Source organism: Protopterus annectens, chromosome 5.part1 (genome assembly GCF_019279795.1).
Source record: "Protopterus annectens isolate FY-2018-M chromosome 5.part1, PAN1.0, whole genome shotgun sequence".
NCBI classification, from domain to species: domain Eukaryota; kingdom Metazoa; phylum Chordata; order Ceratodontiformes; family Protopteridae; genus Protopterus; species Protopterus annectens.
This window is the reverse complement of record NC_056736.1, coordinates 794,676,110-794,701,335: the sequence shown is the minus strand read 5'-3', so window position 1 is coordinate 794,701,335 and position 25,226 is coordinate 794,676,110. Positions and strand designations below refer to the sequence as shown.

The 25,226-nt window shown below is 41.0% G+C and overlaps 1 protein-coding gene across 4 annotated transcripts in view; it reads left to right on the top strand.

The window, feature by feature from the left end:
- TTLL7 (tubulin tyrosine ligase like 7) overlaps nt 1–25,226 on the top strand; it is a 1,782,535-nt gene that overhangs the window by 559,269 nt on the left and 1,198,040 nt on the right. For all 4 annotated transcript variants that reach the window (XM_044073411.1, XM_044073409.1, XM_044073408.1 and 1 more), the window contains exons 3-4: nt 16,874–17,008; nt 23,839–23,960. In XM_044073411.1, the coding sequence (XP_043929346.1) occupies nt 16,874–17,008; nt 23,839–23,960 (257 nt within the window). The remainder of the gene's footprint in view (nt 1–16,873; nt 17,009–23,838; nt 23,961–25,226) is intronic.

The window sequence follows — 25,226 nt, the reverse complement described above, 5'->3', positions numbered from 1 at the left end:
CAAGACCTTCTTCCTCAGACCTGTGTACCAGCACACCTTGTATTGCAACTCGTAGGCTCCATGGCGGCTGCCATTATGTTAGTACCACTGGCGAGGCTGTACATGAGAATCTTGCAGTGGCACCTTTCCGCACAATGGTCGTTTTTAACGCACCCACTCAACCACATGATACGTCTTATGAACTGTTGCAAGGAAGAAATGCAATGGTGGATGAAGTCACAAACGAATCTTTGGTGTCGACCGTTCTGCCTTCCCCAGCCCACGGCCACGGTGACCACGGACTCTTCCCTGTTAGGGTGAGGAGGGGCATTTCCAGGGAAAGACGGTCCAAGGCATCTGGTCCCCGATGGAGGCCAATTTGCACATAATTGTCCTAGAACTGAGGGCAGTTCTCTTAGTGTTGCAAGCGTTCCATACATCCCTACCTTCTGGGACCATTGCAATTCAGTCAGACAACATGTCAGTCGTCTGGTATATCAACAAGCAAGGAGGAACCAGGTCTTACCCCCTCTGTCGGGACGCCTTGAGGGTTTGGCACTGGGCGATAGCTTCTATCCGCTTTCTTACAGCAACGCACATTCCTAGGAGTTCCAGCCTTATTGCGGACAATCTGAGCAGGAACATCCTGATGCCTCACGAGTGGTCCCTCAACCCTGTAACAGTGGATCGGATCTTCTGATGCTGGGGCAAGCCTTGCTACAATCTCTTTGCTTCCCCTCAAACAACAAATGCAGAAGCTACTTTGCCCTGATCCCCACTCAGGGAGAACCCCCGAGGGATGCTCTAACACATGATTGGCCACCGGGTCTACTGTATGCCTTTCCCCCATTTCCCCTCATTCCAAAATTTCTCCAGGAAGCTCAAAGGCTGAGAAGAAAAGTGATCCTCATTGCCTCCTATTTGCCCCATCAAATCTGGTTCCCATTTCTATGGCCTCATCTGATTCACAGCCTGTGGATCCTGGATCATTCCCAAGGCCTGCTATCTCATCCTCAGGGACTGATTCATCCCAATCTCCACAGTCTGAAGCTCACAGCTTGGTTCCTCCACTTCCAGGCTGCCTGACATCCCATCTCCTGTTCGTAAAATTCTTCTGGCTTCACAGAAACCTTCCACCAGGAAAGTTTATTCTAGTAAATGGACTAGGTTCTCTATTTGGGCCAAAGATCAGAACATAGATCCCTTCTCTATGTCTATTCAAAAGATCCTTCAGTATCTGACAACTCTTTTACATGCAGGAGCCTCAGCATCGACGATCACTGTAAATTTAGCAATTTTCATAATGGATTTGATAATTCTTCGATTATGTCACACCGCCTATGCAATGCAGTTTTGAAAGTAGTATTGCAGGTTAAACCTCTGGTCAAGACTCCCTCAGAGCCCTTGGACTTGACTTTGGTTCAGTCTCTCACAGGTCCTCCTTTCGAGCCTTTTGATTCATGTGATTTAAAGTTTTTGTCATGGAAAACCTTACTTCTAGTAGCACTTACCTCAGCGAGAAGAGTGTCTGAGCTGCAGGACTTGAGTGTCAAGAGACCTTAATTGATCTTCCACACGGTTAGGGTGTCCTTTCGTACTGACCCTTCTTTCTTGCCCAAGGTCATTTCTGGATTTTCCATTAACCAATCTATTGACCTGCCGGTTTTCTTCCCAAGGCATTCTAATAGAGGGGAGTACCTTTTGCACACCCTTGATGTGCATCGGCAGCTTCATTGTTATTTGGACAGGACTAAAGCTTTCAGGAAAACAGATCAATTGTTTGTGGCCTTTGCAGGACCCAGATTGGGTAAACTTGTTTCCAAAGTGACTTCATCCGCCTGGCTTAGAAACGTCATTATCTTTATCTACCAACAGAATAAGCTATCCTTACCTTCCAGAATAAAGGCTCACTCTACCAGATCTATGGCTACTTCTGTAGAATTCCATTCCAGAGCCTCTATGCATGATATCTGCGCAGCAGCAACTTGGGCAAGACCTCATACCTTTAGCTCTCATTACAAATTGGATTTGGTCTCCAGGGGACGAGCATCTTTTGGTTCTATGATGCTCAGGAATATCCTTCCTTAGGGCCACCCAGGACTCAAGTAGCTGGGGACTTGGTCCTAATAGTAAGGAATGAAGAAAGATTTGCAACATCAGATAAAGAAGTTATGTCTTACCATAACCTTCCATCTGTGTTGTAGATCTTTGTTCATTCCTTACTTCCTGCACTCCTTCCCCCTGCCTGGACTCATGGTGGACTTTAGGAACTCCTGATTAGGATATTTGCTCAGACAGAGCCTTCTACTATTTGTCTGTTTACTACCTCTATTATACAGGGGCGGGCAAACTCGATCTGGAGTAACTAGGAGAGGGGCATTACGGATAGGTCTTAGCTGAGAGTTTTTGGCTGGCGGGAGCTTGGAAACGGCCGTATCGGTTCCGAAGATGGAACCGAAGACCTAATAGTAATGATGAACAAAGATGTACAACACAGATGGAACATTATGGTAAGACACAACTTCTTTTTCTTTTATGCCTAAAGTGGTATCCAAGTGTAATTTAAGCCAAACTATCCATCTACCCATTTCTTTCCTGAACAGAAAAATGAGAGAGAAAGGATGCTTCCTACCTTGCATGTCCACAGACAACTTTGGTACTATCATGACAGAGCTAAATCTTTCAGATCTTCAGATCAGTTGCTCATTTCATGTGAAGGTAAGAAGAGGAGCCAACCTGTGTCAAAGCAGACTGTTTCCAAATGGTTATCTAAGGCTATGATCTTTTGTTATATTCACCACAACAGAAGTATTCTATGCAGGGTTAAGTCCCCCCTCTACCAGGGCCTTGGCTTCATGCATGGATTTTTGGAGAGGGTTGGATTCTAGATGTATTCTAGAAACAGCAACTTGGTCCTCTGTACATATTTTTACAAAGCACTATAAGCTTGATTCCTTCACATGGTCTAGATCAGGCTATCTTAAGACCATTTTCCAGGGTCTGATAGATTCTTTTCCTAAATCCCAAATGTAATAAGCTAGGGTAGTCTACCCATATAACCAAAGCTACTGCAGCAGTGATCAATATGATAACCATAATACAGTTGTGTAAGTAAGCTTACCATAACAGTAGATGTTTGAATGATCATTTCTGCAGTAGCCACGCCCTCAATTCCCCATTTATGTTTTTTTTAGTGTTGTTTATCCCAGAGTGTAAATTCTTATTTTTATTGTTCCTTGCTTATCCTTTCAGGGCTGAGCCTCCTTCTTATTGTTGACATGAAGGGTTTTAATGGTTGGAACCCAAAGCTATCTTTTTAATCAGCTTAATATGATTGATAGTTTGGTTCCATGGAAGGTGCCATGAAGCTTGGGAAGCTGACCAGATATTTTATCCTTGGAAGGATATAACCCACATAACTAAGGTTACTGCACCAGTGGTCATTCAAACATCTGATGTTATGGTAAATTTACTTACACAACTGTACTTTCCTCACTACCTGTATGAATTGCTGAATTTTAGCTTTGTGTTCACTTCAGCAAAGGTACACTTATTGGCTCTTTCAGTAAGTCTGACATTGAATTTCCTGTCTTTCCTCTTATCTCAAATCAAATAATTTTTGAAGGGGATTTTGGTTATCAGACCACCAAGTAAAAAGGTAACTCCTTGTGTGATTTGAATTTTGTCTTGGAGACAGTTGACTCAACTTCCCTTTGGCGGCTGCTGGCAGCTCTTCTCAAAAAGTTTTTTAACCTGAATGCTGGCTTTGCTGGTAGCAACTTCTGCTAGGTAGGTATTGGAATCAAAGGCCTTATGTCTAGTCAGGATGTTCTTCGTGTTTCACTGTTGCAGTCATTACATTTAGGTTATCTGCTTGCAGGTAGCCCTCAGCCGGCCTGATTATCAAGGTCTTGGGTCCTGCGTCGGTTGCTGTCTCTTCTTCCATGACGTCAGGTAGTCAGGGGTATAAAGCATGCAGCCGACGCCATTACATCAGTCGTTCTTGCCATGCGGCACCCGAAGCAGAAGCAGTTCGCAAGTGCCGGTTGGCCGACTCCTGAAATTTTCGTTTTCTAGTTTCAGAACCGAAGTCTTCTAAAAAGCTAAGTACCCTTCTGGGGATCCTTTTTCTTGCTCTAAACTGATGTCAGTAAAAGTTAACAATTGTATTTCTTGTGGAAAGCAAATACCTCATAACGATTTTCATTTGTACTGCATTTCTTGCTTAGGCCCAGACCATGACGTCCCTTGGTGTCAGTTTTCTGCCTTATTCAATCCTCGTACTATTCATTGTCGGTTCATTTTCGCATCTAACTATTTCGGTACTCAGTTCAGTTATCCAGAAATGGCTTTGGTAAGCCATCCGACTACCGACATTCTGAAAAAACGTAAAGATAAAGACAGAGACAGACTGCATAGGTCCAAAGCTGCCAATGATGCTTCCGTTAAGCTAGTCGCTAGTTCGCCGGTACTGAGTGAGGCGCTTTCGCAGCCCCTGATACCCGCTACTTCAGATTTGCAGGCCTCTACTGAGACCCATTTGGAGTCCGATATGTCGCGAGATGCTTCTTCGACTGTGGAACCTGCGGATGTCTCTACCTTGGATGGGTCCGGAGCCACTGTGCAGGCACCGGCTTCTGAGGGTGTATTCAGGCCTACTGACTTGCATATCAAACCAACGCCATCTTCTTCTTCAAGGCCTAAGACTCGATCCACTTCTAGAAAACTGACGTCCAAACCGCATGGTCAGGCCCATATGTCTAAAAAACAAATTATAGGAATGGCTGAAGACCTTATTACTCTAATTAGGGGAAGCCACCCTTCTCCCTCTGAGAGACCTAGAACCGATTTTCCCTCTGGTTCTTCTGATCAGGATTCTGAAATTTCTGTTTCTTCTGATGACCAGGATTTGCTCTTATGTACCTATGAGGTTTCTGATGCAGATGACTCCATTCCCTCTGCTTCCCCTCCAGAAGATTTCTCTTTTGGTGAAACTTTGCACACTCTTAGGGAGCATTTCCACTGGGAAAGCCAGGATTACTCTGACTCCAAAAAGAGGCTTAGGGAATTCTTTCTCCTGCCTCAACACAGGCTTTTAGCTATCCCCTCTATACTGGACATTGTAGATGATGCCTTCTTGGAATCTAGCCTGGCCCCAGACACCTTACCTCCGGCTCCCAGGAAACCTGCCAGGTATTACAGAGTACCTGATTCTCACAAGTTCCTCTTTAAGAATCCTACTGCGGACCTAGAGACCATTTCACAGGGACCCAGAGGCATTAAGGCTACTACTGCCAAAAATCCTACCCTCTCTGATATAGATTCCAGGGCCGTGACAGATGGGGTAAGAAGGTGTACACTTCTGCTACTTTGGCCATTAGGGCCTTAAACTGCCAGTTTCATAAGTTAAAGTACCAGCAGCATCTTACTGGATTACGTAAACAAAAATTGATGTTGATTCCTGACTGTACTGAAAATAAAGAATTACAGGATTTAATGCATTCTGCTGAACAAGTTGGTAAACATACTTTGCAATGTGGTTTTGACTCCTTAGAGGCATCTTGTAGGGCTGCTGTTACTGGGTCTTTTCTTAGAAGGCATGCTTGGCTTAAGGAGCAAGCCCTGCCATATCATGTTAAAGCCAAATTGCTGGATGCTCCCTTAAACCAAGACCACCTGTTTGGCAATAAAGCAGAAGAACTTCTTAAAAAGACGGAGGAAGAAGCTAAATCTTTGCAAACTTTTAAAAGATTTCCTGCAAGTACAGCCTCCCAGATTTAGTAGGCATTGGCCTTATAAGAATTGGTCATTTCCTGTCTCTTCCAGGCCTTCTCAGTCCAAATCCAGGAACAGAAGACCACCTAGGCCAAGTCTCAAGGTACTCACAGGCCTAAGCAGTGGGGGGCTCCCACTTCCAAAGCTGGAAGTAGTAAGTCACCCCCTATGGTAAACTGTCACAATGACTTAACCTTAAACCTTCCAAGCCTTGCTCATCTGACCACACCTTTAGGGGGAAAGATCGCCCTGCATGCAAAAAACTGGGAACTCATTACCCAAGACAAATGGGTTTTAAATATTGTTTCCCAAGGATACAGATTCCACTTCCACACCTTACCAACCCCAAAAGGTTGACCAGACCTACCCACGAATCAGTGGGCAGAGGCTCAACAGTAGGTCCTCTCTCTTCTAAGTATCAGGGCTAGTCAGCCTGTCCCAGCAGAAGAATGGGGACAAGGTTTTTAATCCAGACTTTTCCTGGTACCCAGAAAAGACAACTCCTGGTGCCCTATCCTGAACCTATATATCCTAAACACCTTTTTCGTAATTCCAAAATTCAAAATGCTAACTCTTCATCAGCTGCTTCCCATGCTGGGCAAAAATGCCTGGTTGGCAACATTGGATTTAAAGGCAGCTTACCTACACATCCCAATAAGGGATTCTTGCAGACAATACCTACCCTTCAGAGCAGGCTACATGCACTATCAGTTCTCTGCACTACCCTTTGGCTTATCTACTGCGCCTAGAGTATTCCCAAAATGCCTAGCTCCAGTCATTGCATTTTGCAGGCAAACAAATATTCAAATGTATCCATACCTGGACGATTGTCTAATTCAGGCAGAAAGCCAGGACATACTATTAAATCATCTGGCATTTGTAAAGAAACCAAAACAAAACTGGAAAAAAACTTCTAACCTCATTTGGGTACAACATAAACAAAAAGAAATCTAATCTAGTACCCTGCCAACAAATTGTATTTTTGGGAGCAAGCTTGAACACAACTTCCCAGATGGCCTACCTCACGCCAGAGAAACAAGTTTATCTGACAGCCTTCTTCAAATTATTGGCCACAAAGACACAGTTAACTGCAAGGAAAATACTGCAGGCTCTGGGGTTCATGGCCTCTTGCATCCTACTATTTCCATATGCAAGACTGCATATGAGGAAACTACAATGGTATCTAAAAAGCCTATGGTGTCAACATTCTCAGGACCTGGAAACAGTGATTCCTATCATCCCTTGTATAAAGACAGAATTCTTTTGGTGGGCAGAGGCCTACTACCTCAACAAGGGACTGCCATTCACTCTACCCCCTGCCGCCCAAACCCTAACAACAGAAGCATCAGACTATGCATGGGGGGCTCACTTGGCAGGGCAATGCATTCAGGGCAAATGGAACCAGAGTCAAATGCACCTGCATATCAATCAAAAAGAAATGTTAGCTGTACAGAATGCTCTGACAGCCTTCAAGGACCACATCCTTCCAGGACAATTATTGGTAAAAACAGACAACACCACTGTTATGTGGTACATAAACAAGCAGGGGGGAACCCACTCATACCCCCTCTGCAGACTAGCCATGGCTCTGTGGAACACAGCCTTGAGCTACCAAGTGCACTTACAGGCTCACTTCCTACCAGGCAAGCTTAACTCAGTGGCAGATGACCTAAGCAGAAATCTCATGGACCCACACAAGTGGAAACTGGAACCAAAGATATTCAACATGTTAAGAAACAAATGGGGGAGCCCAGAGATAGACATGTTTGCCTCCCTCAGAACTACCAGTTGGACAAATTCTGCACACACAAGGACTCCCCACAGACAAGCTTGGAAAGTGGATGGCCTGTCCTTACCTGGGAAAACCTCTCAGTTTATGCCTTTCCCCCTCTGCCTCTCCTCTACAAAGTTCTACTAAAAATCAAACAGGACAAACCAAGGACAATACTCATTGCACCAGACTGGCCACGCCAACACTGCTACCCCCTCTTGTGCAGTGTGTCACTGCTGGAACCATGACACCTGCCTCCAACCCCTTCTCTGCTGTCACAGCAGGAGGGCCAGATTCTGCACCCCAGCTTCAAACTCTGAACCTTGCAGCCTGGCTAATTACCTGAGCTCTCCATTACCATCCCTCAGTAAGCAAGTGCTGGATGTTATTCTGGAGGCTAGGAGGCCTAGTACTAGAAAAGCATATGCTGAAAAGTGGAAAAGATTCTGTTCCTGGAGCCAAACTCAGGGGATGGGCAAAACAGTGCCCAGTTTACCACATATTCTTCAATACAGAGATGCTTCACAAGGGCTTTTCCTTCTCTTCTATTAAAATTCATGCCTCTGCCATTTCAGCACATTATAATACGGAAGCACCCCTCTTCTCCCCCCCTCTGCTGAAGCAATTCCTCAGAGGGGCAGAAAATTTAAGACCACCCGGGAGAGCCCCTACTCCAGCCTGGGACCTTAACTTTGTATTGGAAAAGCTCACTCTACCTCCCTTTGAGCCAGCTGCAACTGCAGAGTTGAAATTCCTTTCTTGGAAAACAGCCTTCCTTCTAGCCATCACTTCAGCAAAAAGAGTGTCTGAATTACAGACCCTTATGGCAGTGGAGCCCTTCATCATCTTTCATGCAGACAGGGTGTCCCTCAGGACCAATCCTTCCTTTATGCCCAAGATGGTATCCAGTGTGGCCCTTAATCAGTCCATTTATTTGCCAACCTTCTTTTCTAATCCACAGAACAAAGGTGAACGAATACTGCACTCTTTGGACGTGCACAAACAACTAAGATTTTATTTGGACAGGACTAAGCCTTTCAGAAAAACTGAACAGCTGCTAGTTGCCTTTGCTGCAGGGGCAGAGGGGAAGGTCATTTCAAAGCAAACCATTCTAAATGGATAGGCCATTGCATTCATTTCTGCTATAAGCACCATGGAAAACCTACTCCACAGGGGATAAGATCACATTCCACCAGGGTTGCATCTACTTCAGCAGCCTTTCTCAGAGGTGTTCCTACCAGGGACATCCTTGAAACTGCTACCTGGAGTTCTGTTCATACCTTCACCAAGCATCACCACTTGCCTGTTTTCTGTAAATCCAGAGCTGGTTTTGCCACTGCAGTCTTGCAGGGCCTAATAGATGGTCCTAATGCTCTCTAATTGCCTCCTCCCATCCTTAGCTTTGGGAATCTACCCAAATGTAATGACTGCAACAGTAAAAAACGAAGAACATAGTACAATTGTGTACACTTACCATAAATGCAGATGTTCGAGTGTATTCACTGTTGCAGTCCTGGTTACCCTCCCTCCAGTCCCCTGACTTCTATTTGCTACACCTCTCTTCTTGTTTACTGTATTTAAGCTTTCTAGTGTATTTGCTTATAATTGGAGGTGTAATCTTGTATATAATTGCTTCCCATTATGGGGGTACCTGACATCTGGGGCAAGAAAAACTGATGTAATGGCGTCGGCTGCATGCTTTATACCCCTGACTACCTGATGTCATGGAAGAATAGACAGCATCCAACGAAGGACCCAAGACTTTGATAATCAGGCTGGCTGAGGACTACCTGCAAGCAGATAACCTAAATGTAATGACTGCAACAGTGAATACAGTCAAACATCTACATTTATGGTAAGTGTACACAACTGTACTTTTTTTTTTTTTTTTAAATTCTTCTACAAGGCTGGGTGGGTATCAGAAGCAACCCTTCCTTTTTGCCTGAAGTTGTGTCTGAATTAATCTTAATTGATCTGTCCAACTTCCATTTTTTTTTCTTTTCCCACCCTCAAAACAAAGGGAAAGGATTATTTGTTTCCTTGATGTACACAGAAAACTAGTATTTTATTTGGAAAAAATAAAGATTTCTGGAAACCCGGTCAATCTTTTGTGCCTTATGAGAGCAAGAAAAAGGGAGAACTAGTATGTAAATGAACTGTTTCTACATGGATTTCCCACTCCTTTCTGTTCTGCTATTGCAAATGAGAACATTCCTCCTCAGAATGTCAAGACTCATGCTGTTAGGGCAGTTGCCACATCTACAGCTTTTTGGAAAGGAGAGTCAAAAATGTATAAGTGTAAATCATGCATACATAATCACCAAAATGGGCGTAGCAGTTAATACATAACACTATGTAAAGAGCAGTATAGTTTAAATGGGGTTTCTATTACCAGATTGCAGATGCAGTTTGTCGAATGCGTCTTGATCGAACTGAAAAGAGCAAAAAGGCAAAATAGCGATGCGGCTTTTCAGCAAATTCTTTCCCTGGGAAAGAATTAGCCTGGCCGCTTTAGTTACTTTGCCGTTTTTGGCACTGTAGTGCGATCTCGGAGTTGGTATATTTAAGTAGGGGTGTGTGGGGGGGGGGCACAGCCTCCCACGTCGGGGGGGTGAAGCCCCCCACATTATGTAATGTTTTAAAGGGTTTTTTTTCTCAGAAAATCGCTGTTCTGAGGTTTCGTCGTTGTAAGCTTTTGCTTACATGGGGTTGATTATTTATCGTTCGCTTTTGTAAGCGTGCAATAATATAATATAGACCCTTGAAATGGACCTCACAATACTGATGAGAGCTTAAGGAATTTGGATTTAGGTGGTGTGTTCTTGCCATCTGGTGGTCAGATCTCTAATTACATTTCTTATATACTTAACCATTACTCCCGTATAGGTTAGAAGGAATCATTTAAAAATGTGAAAACAAATTCTTTATATGTTGATGTGTTTGTTTTCATTTTGAGATTATTAAACCTATCAATGCCAGTAAATATAAACATGGTTGTTGAATTAGCTCAAGTATACAAGAGCTTTTAAGGTCAGAATAACTGAACACTTGTGATATTACATGCATGAAGTTTTCAAATGCACTTTACAAACATTCTTTGGTTCATCTGACAGCCAGGTTTACTTTACTTTACTCGTTGCTCTTTATTTGCTGGTACACATTAGTTGCTGCATCCTTTTAAGTCATTATGTATGCATGATTTGCCCTGATGCATGTTTTACACATCTTATTCTGTTTTCCTCTGATTTTCCACTAGATGTTTTGGCGATTACGTGACATTTTCTTTTTTCATGTGACTGCTAGTTCTTATTTGCAGGGATCCTTAATTTGATATACTGAAAATGATGGCAATAGGCCAGCAAAACTATTTTTTTTTCATGTTATTGACAGTTGGATTAAATGGAGATTTTCTGCAACTTACTGTTTGTTGTGCTATTTGTTTGCGAATTTTGGAGAATTGTTTACATTGCACAAGATAGAGGCATCGGCCTTGTGCACTTTTGTCTTTACAGATGGTTACCATGATGATATGCAGAACTATGTCTTGTAGGACATGTCTGGCACCTGATTGTAGCTCTTTTTGGTGCAGCAGTTCAGGCCTCTGAGTTTGTTCAGGCCAGATTTCATGGCCCCTGTAGTCACTCTTTGCACCTCATGCACTTCCCTCATGCTATACGCACAGGGGGACTGGTTAGAGGGCATTTAATCCTGGACCTAGTGGCACCCATGTTGCTGCAGAACATTTTGTATGGCTTGTATAGGTGCTTCATATTATTGCATAATGTGCTTTGTTTGCTGTTACATACTTAACAGCATTTTACTCCACTAGAGACTTTACTGTCAGCCAGTGGAATACACATTATTGCTAAGTGCATTTGCTTTTATGTTTCTGTCCATTTATGGTAGTCTTTTTTATTGTTTATTTTCATTTTTGTTTGTTTTCTTTCTATTTCTGTTTATATTTTATGAGGTGTACATCACTAGATTAGATGTGGTGCATCATCCACCATACCATGCATCTGCCTTGATATCGATTCCTGGGTCCACAGTTGTCTCCAGGCCATCCTCTTTGTAGGATGGCAGCAGTCATCTTGCAGGGGGTGACCTGGATTGTTTCCTGGTAGTCTCTGATGGATTGTTGCAAGGTGGGGGGGGGTCAGCTCCCCATCAGAGATTGCCAGTGGTGGGCCATGGTATGTCACTTGGCTGGATGTGGTGGGTCGGCCTGGGATGACTAATTATTGGACTCTGACATTGGCAGCCTAAAGTATATATTTGTATGACTAATAGCATCACACAGCTATTTGCCACTGACCAGTAAGCCAAGACTGACTGGACTCAGCCACGAAGGTGGTAACAGAGTTGACTGACCTCAGAATAAGTGCAGCATTGTGCAGTGTGGTAGTCTGCCAACACTCCACCCTGTGTTTCAGTATGGTGTTCCCTGTCCTTGTTTGTCACTTCCCTTCCAGTTTGAAGTCTAGTCCTCCCCATCACCAATTATCCTCCTTCAGTCTGTCTACCTGTCTGTATCTCTCCTGTGTGTTCCTTTCTATTTGCGTCAGTATGCCACTGTTGAACTTCGAATATTGACTTTCATGGTTGTGTGCCAGTCCTGCTACTTTAACTGTACTGTTTTTCCTGCCCACACCTTCTTCTTGCTGTATTTCTTCTCTACCCATTTTGAAAATATTAAAAAAATGGTTATATGTTCCAAAACAAACAAAAAAAAATACATCCTTCTTTCCCCGCCCCATAGCACTCTCCCTTTCATCTTGCCCTTCTGTGTGTTCCTTTGCTTGCTTTCCTCCATTTTACTGGCCTGTACAGCCATTTTCTTCCCATTTATATTATAAAAATAGTTGAGCTTTTGCTGTGTAACCTTATCAGAGCTCTCATCTATGCTGGTAGCTGCACATCGAGGAATGTTTAAATCCACATAATCGCAAGCTTGCTTCATGTATGCTGCTGTGCTCATGAGGCCACCTGGCTGCTGTTGTGGCGTGCCAGGCAACATGCAATCTGTGGATTCTTTGCCAGTGGATTCCCTTATTAGTTTGACTCCATCATGCAACATTAATGCTACTTCATCAGCTTCAAGCCACACTGTGCTACTTTAACTGTGCTGTTTTGTCTTTACACTATTGCATAAGTGAATTCTTTGAACCCAGCCCCAGGTCTCATTCGCAAAAACCTTCAAGGTGAAAGTGGGTACCACCACCTCTGAAACAGAACCTCTTATGAAAGGGCCCCCTCCCCCCAGGATCCCACTTCGGCCCTTTATTGTTTTCCATATTTATCAAAAAACTCCCATCTGGTCATCCTCAGATACCTCTAATTCTTTATACAGATGACATGATCATCTACAGGTCAAACAAATCTCACTCTGTTATACAGACTGAGCTCAAAGATGACCTCCAAACACTCTGCCAGTGGCTAATAGGCCAGAAACTCATACTCAGCCCTCAAAAACAAAAGCAATGCTATTTGCAGCTATCATGGCTAGTTTTTTTTACTGATATACTCTCAAGGGCTTATACCTATTCATGTCCTGATTATCTCCTTGAATATATACCTACATTGACAATGTTTATATCTGTATTAACTTCAACTGTGTACTCTCACAAAAATATATTATGATCCAGTATGCTATACTGGTATGTTGTAAGTTACCTCTGTGTACTAGCAAACACTTAAGAAGAACAATCATGTAAATACTCTTCAGAGACCATTAGTTTAAAACTTCTTGTATTTTTTCTATTTTTCTATTTATACTTACTTCTGTACTAATTGTTGTACCTTTTATGTATTGTTTCTTTTTCATCTGCTGTAATTATTAATTGGAGCTTTTCTCCCCAGGCCTTTGCTGAAAAAGGACCTGTGTCCAGTTGGACTTTCCTTGTAAACAAATGTAAAATAAATAAATAAAAAATAAATACATTTGGAACTAACCAAAAATAGCCAAAGTACCCAGCTTCCTTACTGTTAAAGATGTTAATAGTACCAACACAGAAATGACCTTCAAATACCTTAGCATTTGGCTTAACCAATCTCTTAACTTTCAGCTACACATGCAAAATGATCAATGCACTACTGTGCTGAGTGAACAAACTATCGCCTCTTCTGTCCAAGCCAGCCAAAGCTAACATAGACAAAATAATACTCTTATCTCAATTCGAATGTGTACTACCCAGTGTAGCTGCAGCCTCAAAGAAAATGTCACCATGTTACAAACCACCTCTGATAAAATCTACAGGTTCATTCCTAACTCCCCCAATAATGAACACCACTTCCTAACTCTCGCCAAAGGTAAATTGCTCCTGGTACACTTGAGAGACATCCTCCTGCGAGGATTACTAATTCACAAACCCCTTTCTCCTGAGACATCATCCCATCTCACTTGTAAAATTTTCACCAAAACTCCCACATGTAATCTTAGGGGTATGTCTCAATTTCAACTCACCCTATTAACTCCGAAAAGTAAACTTTATCTCATTGACCATGCATTCTCCATCTTAGCATTTAAACTATGGGACTTCATTCCCCTGTCAATCCAAGACATCCAAAAGTAGTTGGATTTCATACAGCAGCTCAAGGAACACTCTTCACCCAAGTAAAGTGCAGCTGCACTCACTCGGGCACTTTACATGAGCCCTACAGCTGTCTCACATTTCTCTTTATCCCTATTCCATCCTTCCTTATCTCATCTTTTCATCCCGTTACTTACTGCCTCATTCATCGCACTTCCCCCTCTTGTTTGCATGTCACTGAGACTTTCCTTTCTACTTTTCTTCCCTCTGCATGCTTGTCTAACCTTTCTTGCAACTATTAACTGAAAAAATGGTCTGGATGCACCGGAAAGCAATAAATAATTTATTCCACAGATAAATACAAGCACTTTCACCTGGCCGTAGTGCTGGGCTTTTTCAAGTAAAAACAAACACATACAAACGTAGATCAATATAAATACTCTTTCCCTTAAAAAAGGCGGCAAGAATCCCTTAAAGGGACATTTACATTCATTGCTCTAAAAATAAAGCTGCATAGCAAAGTGCAAAACACAAAATATTTGTGAAAAGTATATAAAATATTAGATTGAGTTCAGATTTTTTTAGGGACAGAGGTTATCCAGAAGAATTGATTGTTGAAACAGGCTTGGAAATTATTAATGGATGGGGTGATAAATATGTCCCTTTGTTAGGTAATATCCAACATCTTTCAGAAACAAAAATAAAAAATGATGCTGAAAATAACTTTGGGAAAGCACTGGTGGTTCAGTACAACAGTTTCTCTGGTGAAGTTAGAAGGATTGTAGAATCTAACTGGAATATGTTAAAACACAATCAAGAAATTGTGAACAGAGTAGGTAGTTCGCCCTGCTTTGTTTACAAAGCGGGTGTTAATTTGAAGAAATTGTTTGAAACAAACAAAAAGGTAGTCACCAGAGATTCAGGGGTAGGGACCAAGAAATGTGGCAGGTGCCCTTATTGTAGATACATCATAGACAAAGAGCAAATTATTTTAGAAAATAGTATGAACAGTAGAATCACTTTTGTGAGGGGTAATTGTCAGACTAGGGGTATTGTTTACTTAGCTGTTTGCAGGGACTGCCCCAGTTTTTTATGTAGGTAAATCTGAGAGGGCACTAAGTAAAAGAATATATGAACATGCTTACAGTATTAGAAAGAAAAATGTGAACAATGCACTTTGCAGGCACCTGCAAGCTGAAACCAATCACAATGGTTTTAGGTTTGAAATTTTGGAACATGTAGTAATTGACCCTAGGGGAGGGGACTGGGAAAACTGGTTGTGTTGCAGGAAGACCTACTGGCAGATCAAATTGAACACAACCAGTTACCCAGGGATCAGTGATCATATTTCAATAAAACCTTATCTAATTAAAAAAGCAAAAGATTTTAGCCACTCATATAAATTTATATTGTTCTTATCTGGTGACCACAATATGGGTTTAAATAACCCGCGGTGGTGGTGCTGCGATAGTGTTGTCGCCTCACAGTAAGACACTGTCTGGTTCGATTCTCAGCTAGAGCGTCTTCTGCGTGGAGACATACGTGAATGGGTGTACCTTCATTGAAGGTTGGGCTGGCAACTCGGCACGTAAAAATCAACTGCCAGTCATTAGTGGACCGGAGTTCCACTGTGGTGACCCCTCACCGGCAAAAGCCGAAAGACACAGCATTCTGTATTAATGTACTTTATAAATGGAAAATAGTGCAATATTTTAAACATATGTTAAACATATTTTAAACATATGTGTTTATATGTTTTATATACTTTTCACATAGATTTTGTGTTTTGCACTTTGCTATGCAGTTTTATTTTTGGAGCAATGAATGTAAATGTCCCTTTAAGGGATTCTTGGTGCCTTTTTTAAGGGAAAGTGTATTTATATTGATCTGTGTTTGTATGTGTTTGTTTTTACTTGAAAAAGCCCAGCACTACGGCCGGGTGAAAGCGCTTGTATTTATCTGTGGAATAAATTATTTATTGCTTTCCAGTGCATCCAGACCATTTTTTCAGTTATTAGTTACCAGTTTTATGGTCTGTGTTCTCCACGTTTTATTTGTTCTTTCTTGCAACTATGCTTACTTGCCTCTACTAATGTCTACATACCTCTTTGTATAATTATATGCTGCTGTCCCTGTAGCATAAGCCATTTAAGTCTATATGGCTACATCTTATCCATAAAGCTCTGCTAAGTATAATTCCATGTTTCCATTTTCCATCCGTGTTTTGACATTGGTAACTGCTTCACGAAATAAATTTAGCATATTCTTGCATCTGTAAAAAAAAAAAAAAAAATTATATATATATATATATATATATATATATATATATATATATATATATATATACTTTTATAGCTCGAACTTCCAAAACCTTCAAATTTTTATGGTCGAGACCATAAGATCGAAGTTTTGGAACTTCGCACTGTTTAAATGGAGATCACTGTGCAGCGCAGAAAGGTTTCCTCACTGTAGTGTGATCTTGGAGTTGGTATATTTAATTAGCAGGGGTGTGGGGGTGCAGGGGGATGTTAAAAAAAAGTTGTTTTCATTTTTTCCCCCGAAGTTTCGAAGCTGTATAACTGGAATGCATAAGAGCAGTACCTGCACAATGACTGAAAAAACAGTCTGTTAAATTTAGAAATTACAATTGTATCATATTAATAGAAATACTTACTTACATATATAGCGGAAAATTGTATTATTTCTGTATTAGCAACCCCACAATGACAGTAATGATGATGTTGATGATGATGATGGTGATGATGACACTGTTGATGGTGATGGTGATTATGTATTCTTTTTTGTTTTTACACCGAAGATCTTAAAGAAACACCTAGTCTGGTGCTGAATTCAGACCTGCCTTTTCAAGGTATCAGCAAAAGAAAAACCAGGAGGAAAAAGAATAAGAAGGGAGTAATTACAGCAAATGTTGCAGGCACAAAATATGAAATAGGTAAGCAATAGTGATACACTTCCTGTTAAAAGACATTTAAGTAATTCATCTAAGAATCAGACTTGTTTGATTGTTGAACAGAATGTTTGTGGTATCCCTTTCAAAGATGTACCGCATTTCCCCGAAAATAAGACCGGGTCTTATACTCTTTCCCCCACCGAAATACGCATTAGAGCTTATTATCAGGGGATGCCTTATTCAACCCCATCGTACAATAATCTACCTTTATTCATTTATTCAGTTACAAAAATCGTCATTTATTCATGAATACAAATCGACATTTATTCATGTACAAAAATCGACATTTATTCATATACACAAATTGACATTTATTTCGTACTTTTCTGTTATTGGACAACAGTTCTAAGTAACGCGTTAACAGTTGTGTGAGAATTCTACATAAACAGTGCAATAAACATTTCAACTTCAGAATATCTACACCCTGGCTTTCACAGTTATTCAAATACAGTCGTGTCATCTTCTTCTGGAACATTGTCATAAGTCTCCAACCCCCGAATTTCGGCCTGAATTTCTTGCGACTCCATTTCCTGTAGAACCATTGGCCCCAATCTGTCATGCCTAGCAATAGAGCTCTCCTTAAACGAATACTACTTGTCCAGGTAGCCTGCTCGTAGTGCATTGGCAACACAGCTGTTAGTGATTTTATCCCATGAATTTTTCACCCAAGTCACGACCTCTTGCAGGCTAGGCTTCACAAAATTTCCATGCTAATTTCTCTCCATTCTATTTTCAATGTAGTCATTGAGTTCCATCCGCGAATGTTCCTTGAATGGCTTGTTTATTGAAATATCAAGAGTCTGGAGATAGGCAGTCATTCCTGCGGGATTCATTATTTGATCTGTTTTTCTCCGTGCAAGGAATTTCTTCATTTCTTTAGCGAGGTGAGTGCTGGCTGAATCCCAGACTAGCAGACCTCGTTCGCCACCTCGCAAAACTAGTGCTAGCATTACATTGACCCACTTCCTTATAACTGCTTGTGTGCACCAGGCTTTTTCAGTTTCAAGAATGTAAATGCATGAAACACGTTCAGTCTTATCTTTCTTGCCCTTACTAATGATTAGAGGAGGGGTTTTCTTTCCATCTAGATGAATTGCCAAAATACAAGTAACACATGCACTCTCGTAACCAGTGGAGGGAATGTAGATTGATGAGGCACCCCTCTGATCAATTGTTGTTTGAGATCCTTGGCCCATAAACACTGCAGTTTCATCCATAGCAATCATGTTGGAGAGTTGGTATTTAGTAAAGTCGATGCCATCAACAAAGGACTTGAACGCAAGTGCACGTTTAATAACCTCAGCATCGTCCAGCTTGAACAGTGTTGTTCTTCTTAGAGACAGTTCATATCGCTGAAGAAAGCCATCCATCTAATGTTGTGGTACTTTGAATTCTTCTGAGGGTATTTCCAACTGTCGTGCCATTGCAAGGGCAAATGTTTGAATATCAGCCCTGCGCACAACCAAAGCCTTTCCTCTCCAGTTAGCAATCCATTCACAGATAATGTCTTCCAGCTCAGGAAATACTTTTGTGAACATTTTCCTTTCTTAAAAGCTTAGAGCCATGTATGGTAAACAACACTGGTCTGTCAAATAGGAATTATGATCAGAGGCTTTTGGTATGTCTCACATACCCACAACTAAGATAAATGTTGTTGGACATTAAGTATCTCAAAAGCTGACTGGCTACATCTGTGCATATCTGTACATATAAACACAGACCATATATTGCCCCATGAGAATAAAACCAAATTTCATATGGAGTACAAAAGCCTAAATTAGGAGCAAATGCAGGTGATGACTCCAGAATGAGAATGCAGCTAATGTAGTGCACATTTCTTATGAACAGCATGCCTCAACCCTATGTACCAGGGAAACAGTCTCAGTCTGAAATACACATTGTACCCTCAATGGAGCTTCAGAAGTAAGGGAGACAAAAGCTGTGAGCTGTGTGAGAATATGGGACAACACAAATGTGTGTGTGTGTGTGTGTGTGTGTGTGTGTGTGTGTGTGTGTGTGTGTGTGTGTGTGTGTGTGTGTGTATTTTTGTCTTGAAGCCACATACGCTGTGACACTGTATGTGGAAGCAACACCACTGGTAATGGTGGTGCTGACAATATTAAGACATGCACTGGACACACACAAGGTATGCTTTGCCCTGTATGCTGCAACTGCAGATTGTCTCAGGCACTTCCTGCAGCATCTTGTACCTCTTGCCCATCTATGATGTAGCCATCTTTTTCTATGTGTTTGCCATTTCGAGGAAGGTGTAGCCACATTTTCCTTCTAGCATACACCATATACAACCACATGACTGTTAGTTGTTAGATATGTTCCTGCCCTTGCCATGGAAGCAAAATTCATTCATACCACATTTAATACAGTGCCACTTTTATTTGCCTAAATATCCACATCACTGGTGTAGGTACTAGAACACTGACTTTAACAGTCTACTGACCAGCATTTTGTGTGTGCCATGGTTTTGAATAGCATGCACCTATGTATTTTATACATGCTTGAGTGGGCATATAGTGTGACTTAGCTGGATCCCATAATGGCAGTGTGTTTTGTACCTTTTCTTTTGATTGTTATCTGCCCTGACACACAGCCTGCCATGGCTGCACACCCTAAAAGTGTGCTGATTGACATCCAGGTTCCTAGTGCAGTATTGACATAATGGATGCACAGCCTGCCATCTGTAATACTTGTGTTGTAGAGGTATAGTTTTGATGTCCAACCTGGTTTCTTTAGACCCCCCCTCCTTCTTGGGACTGTTTTTTTTTTCCTGGAAGGTGCACCATTCTGCTTCCTGATCTGCTGTAAACAAGACTGAGCAGTTCACTGCATTCTTGCCCAGCACACCATTCACTTCTATCTGTGGCACCCTGGGCACAGAGCGCTGGATTTGCAGTTGTGTACATGTAACTTGGAGAGATGTGCAGTATGCATAATACATGACACTCTGAGGGATATGGCTTTGTAACCTTGATGCTAGTGCTTGTATTTGTTCTGTTCTGCATTACAGTATGTTGTGCATACTATACTTATTACTACCTCTTTGTTACCTTGATACTGGTGCTCGCATTTGTTCTGTTTTATATTAAACTATGGTGTTCGTACTGTACTCATTACTGCCGCAGTATTACCTTGATACTAGTGCTTGTATTTGTTCTGTTCTACATTAAACTGTGGTGTACATACTGTACTCATTACTGTCGCTTTGTTACCTTGGTACTAGTACTTGTATTTGTTCTGTTCTACATTAAATCATGGTGTGCATACTTTACTTATTACTGCCGGTTTGTTACCTTGATACTAGTGCTTGTATTTGTTCTGTTCTACATTAAACTGTGGTATGCATACTGTACTCATTACTATCACTTTGTTACCATGATACTAGTGCTTGTATTTGTTTTGTTCTACATTAAATCGTGGTGTGCATACTTTACTTAGTACTGCCGGTTTGTTACCTTGATACTGGTGCTTGTATTTGTTCTGTTCTACATTAAACTGTGGTATGCATACTGTATGCATTACTGCCGCATTGTTACCTTGGTACTAGTGCTTGTATTTGTTTTGTTCTACATTAAACTGTGGTATGTATATTGTACTCATTACTGCAGCTTTGCTACCTTGATACTAGTGCTTATATTTGTTCTTTTCTGCATTAAACTGTGGTGTGCATACTATACTCATTACTACCACTTTGTTACCTTGATACTAGTGCTTGTATTTGTTCTGTTCTACATTAAACTGTGGTGTGCATACTGTGATGCATGTGCACTGGCCTAGCAGTCAAAGAGCCTCAATCCTCACCACTAACACCAGTGAGGGGCGTCCACATTGGGAAGGATAACAAGTACACACACAGTAAAGTACAATTTCCCTTAAGAGCACAAAGAGATCATAGTCAGTCTGGGGCTGGTTTCTCCCTTTCTCTCTGGATTCTCAATAAGACTCCCCACTGGCACAGCTATGGCATCCAGATCTCAGCCTAGTGGTCAAGCCTCCAGCACCCTCTCTGTCCAACCAGTGCTTTGTGTCTCTGTCCAAGTAGCTGACACACACACACACTTTAAGATTTGATTTAGATACAAACACACTGACACTCCTGGGGAAGGCTGGCACAGGTTCTCCAGCTGTTCCCCCGTTCTGCCAGGGTATAAGGTAGTAATCACTGCCCCCAACCACTAATATCAGCTACTATAAGGCTGCTACCAAAGGGTGTCCAATTATTACTGTGCAATATTATTGTTACCCAAATAGTAAATGTGACTCCAGGGCTAAAGCTATTGGAGTGGCTTGGACAGTATCACTATATACGTGCAATGTGCTCTAGAGCTTAAATTATCTCTACACAAAACAGCCACAGTTGAAAGGTTTAAAAATATTTAATAATAAATAATAAAAACACAAGACAATACTTCTTACTACACAGTGCTAGTCAGTAGTTCAGAGATCACAGCAAAATGCTTAAAATAATACAGTAGAATAGTTCTGACATCAGTACAGAAAACAGCTAGACTAAACTTACTATTTACTATCTATATCTAAGAGCAATCACAGCTCTAAATAAACTTACATATAGAGCAAAAGCAGAGTACTGGCGAGTTGTTGTCAGCTTTAGACAAAATCCAAAATGCTCTCAGTCTCTCTCTCTCTCTCTCTCTGAGACAGTCTTTTAAATTGATAATACATCACTGCTGACTCGTTTTAGATTATATCATTCTTCTCTGGTTTCCCAGGCTAACAGAAACTCAGAGTTTAACATAGCTTTGATCTTGCATCTGGTCAGGAAACCACTGCAATTAAAGACATTATATATGTAAAATCTAGCAATTAACTCTGGTCTCAAAACAATAGAAAGAATCTGCTGGTTCAGACACCACGGCTCCGAGTTTGGGATCCAACAGTCATACAATGCTTGACTTATCAGCTTTCTTCCAGCAGTGTGAACTGTTTTTACATTTTTGATGTTGAACATTTAACACAATTTTCTCATTGAAGGGAACAAGCCTATGGCTTTTATCGATATTTACAAAGACATAGAATTATCTACAAAATTCTATCTAGGTATGCTGGCAGCCTTCACATAGCTTCACACATACTATACTCATTACTGTGACTTTGTTACCTTGATACTTGTGGTTGCATTTGTTCTTTTCTACATTAAACTGTGGTGTGCATACTATACTCATTACTGCCGCTTTGTTACCTTGATACTAGTGCTTGCATTTGTTCTGTTCTGCATTAAACTGTGGTGTGTATACTGTACTCATTACTGCCACTTTGTTACCTTGATACTAGTGCTTGTATTTACTGTGTTCTACATTAAACTGCAGTGTGCTTACTTTACTCATTGCTGCCGCTTTGTTACCTTGATACTAGTGCTCGTGTTTGTTCTGTTCTACATTACATTGTCGTGTGCATACTATACGCATTACTGCAGCTTTGTTACCTTGACAGTAGTGCTCATATTTGTGAGGCAGGCTAGTGTTTTGAGAGCAACTAGCAGGCAAGTATCTCTAGTAGACTCTGTGCAAGACTTTTCTGAGGGAATCCTTCCTCCTCACACCTTCATTTAGGGATGCTGTCCCACCTTGGGACCTCAGTTGTGTGCTACAGCAGTTGACCCAACCTTCCCTTGAACTGGCCTGTAGGGCAAAGTTATAGCTTTTGTCCTGGAAAAATATTTTCATTATGCCTGATACATCTGCCAGGTCTATGTCTGATCTTCAGACTTCATGTGTCATCACAGCCATGCCTAGTGTTTAATGGCTACCAAGATGAATATTAGCAAAATCTCCCTGTGATGTTTTTTTCTGAATCATTCTAACATATGAGAAGCTTCTTTGTCTAGATTTTCACAAATAGATTTGATTTTATCTGCATCACACTGAGGACATTAGGAAAGATTACTCAGGTGTCCATATTTCTAAAATATTTCATCAAGATAGTTTTCTGACTGTATTAGACTTGTATATTAGAAGTATGCAATGTCCTTAGGAGGAGAACCTAAAGCACTCTGTACAAGAACAGTGGCCACCTCTGAGCTTCCCAGGGCAACTTTGTGAAGCATTACAAACTAGATGTAATCTCCTGGTGTTATTTAGCATTTGGAGCTGCTGTCATCCAAGGTATTCTTTTTTTAGATCACCCAGGTTGGTTGCTGTGGACTGTGGCCTAACGGCTGAGGAGGATGAACCAGACTGTGACAGGTTCAGACATTATTTACTTACCCTAGTGATTGATGTGTATGCTGATAGTTCATCCTCCTGTACAGTTCCACCTACCTACCCCTGGCCTGGCAGGAGGGTGGTGTAGATATAAGTAGGGCAGTGATTGTTAGTTGTTCAAGCTTCAAGCAGCCTACTGTGATCTTGAGTGAGATGGTAGTATGCTAGGAGTTATGGGTGAAGGGGAAGGTGATGAAGCATAGGAAAGTTCACATCATAGTGCCTAGCTGACTTTGATCTGATACTACAGTCCTAGCAGTACTCGGAGAGCTATGACCTTGCAGATCTATAATTATGGTAAGTACATAACTTTTGATTGTTCAGCTAAATAAAATGTTGTCACTAAAACTGATGTACATCTGCATGAGGTTAATGGCATAGTACAGAGGTCTTTGGAAGAATGATTTGTAGTGTAACAAACTAGATGTCTATAGTGAAATTTGCAGGACAGGAATGTATATTGCATGTGAGTTTGCAAAAACCATGTTTCAAAAGTGTGCCAGTGGTAAGACACAAAAAATGTTAACTATGTTTATGCTATGATAAAGACATAATACTTTGTGTTGTTTTTAATAGTTCGTTTAGCTATAGAAGAGATGGGATTTATCAAAACTAGAGATGAAGATGATACTGCTAACCTTATCTGGAATGATTCTGCTGTGCAACATGAGAAAATTGCAGAGCTTAGAAATTATCAGGTAACATGAAAATGTATAATTTCTTTCAGTGAATTATTTTAATTTTACTTGAAAAAATTACTTTTCTTATTGGGGTTAGTTATCCATTCCCAGTCTAAGAGGTTAATTGTAGCTCACTGTTTCACAAGCTGTACATGCAATGAAAGGGAGTGCAAAGTTTTAGGAGTAATAATGCATTTTTTTTCAGGGGATATTTTTGCAAGACAATGTCAAGAAATATCACAGTATGACTCCTTAAGCTGATGCTGGTCATGAATGGGTTTATTTATACTAGAAACCGTGCACCAGTCTCCATTTATTTATAGCAATGCTGAAGTGGGAACTTGTATACTTTACCTCTTTTTTTTTCCTTTTGGGTGACTTGAATTAATTTTGACAAGAAGGGCAGTATAATGAGGCAGTTAGAAGAAAATACTTTATTTGTATAGTAATTTTCATTCATTGCATTATTTGTTGACTAGGTTGAATTGTAGCTTATGGGTTCATAGGAGAGTACTATGCTAGCTGCCCTTGTGGGCCATTTTAAGCCTAGCCAATTTCTGTCAAAGTTGAGAATTAAAACTCTGTACCTTGTGTAAAACATCTTAATCACCTTATGCCAACCCCTACCATAGCAGCTATACCCTTGAATTTTCGAGTGCCTTGTATTTAGAGCTTTGACAAAGAAAATAAGGCAAATAAAGGGAAAAGACGTCACCTTTGCCTGGTTCTTCGGTTTAAATGCTGCTTGTCAGAGAAGAGCTCTTCCACCTAACCCGTACTTCTGACCATATATTATATGTCATTAATCTCAATAATCTATTATGAAACTAAAATGCTATCATTGCCTTACTTGTAAAATCCAAGCTAACATTATTGAGTGTATTCTCTACATCGAGACCCACCAAAAATAATAATATTATCCTGCACTCTGCTTCCCTCTGGACCATCATCATTTTGTTAATGTCAAATGCTTGCCTCCCCTCTACAAAACTACACTGATCCATAGTTGTCAGTTTTGGCAACACCTTAAGACAGTCTTTCAGCTAGCATAGACAAATGTTTTATAGTCATGGTTCAAAACTTGAAACTAGGCTTTATGAAGTTTGTTTAAAAGGCCTTTGCCTTGTTTAGGTAGCACCATAGCTTTCTTCCAAGTTGCTGGTACTGTCCCTTATTTTAATATATTGTTAAACAATACTTTTCAGCTCTTTCACCTTCTTCCCTCCTAACATCCATATGGAGTGATATTCAGCATTAGATCACAGCTGTAGCCTAAGCTATTAG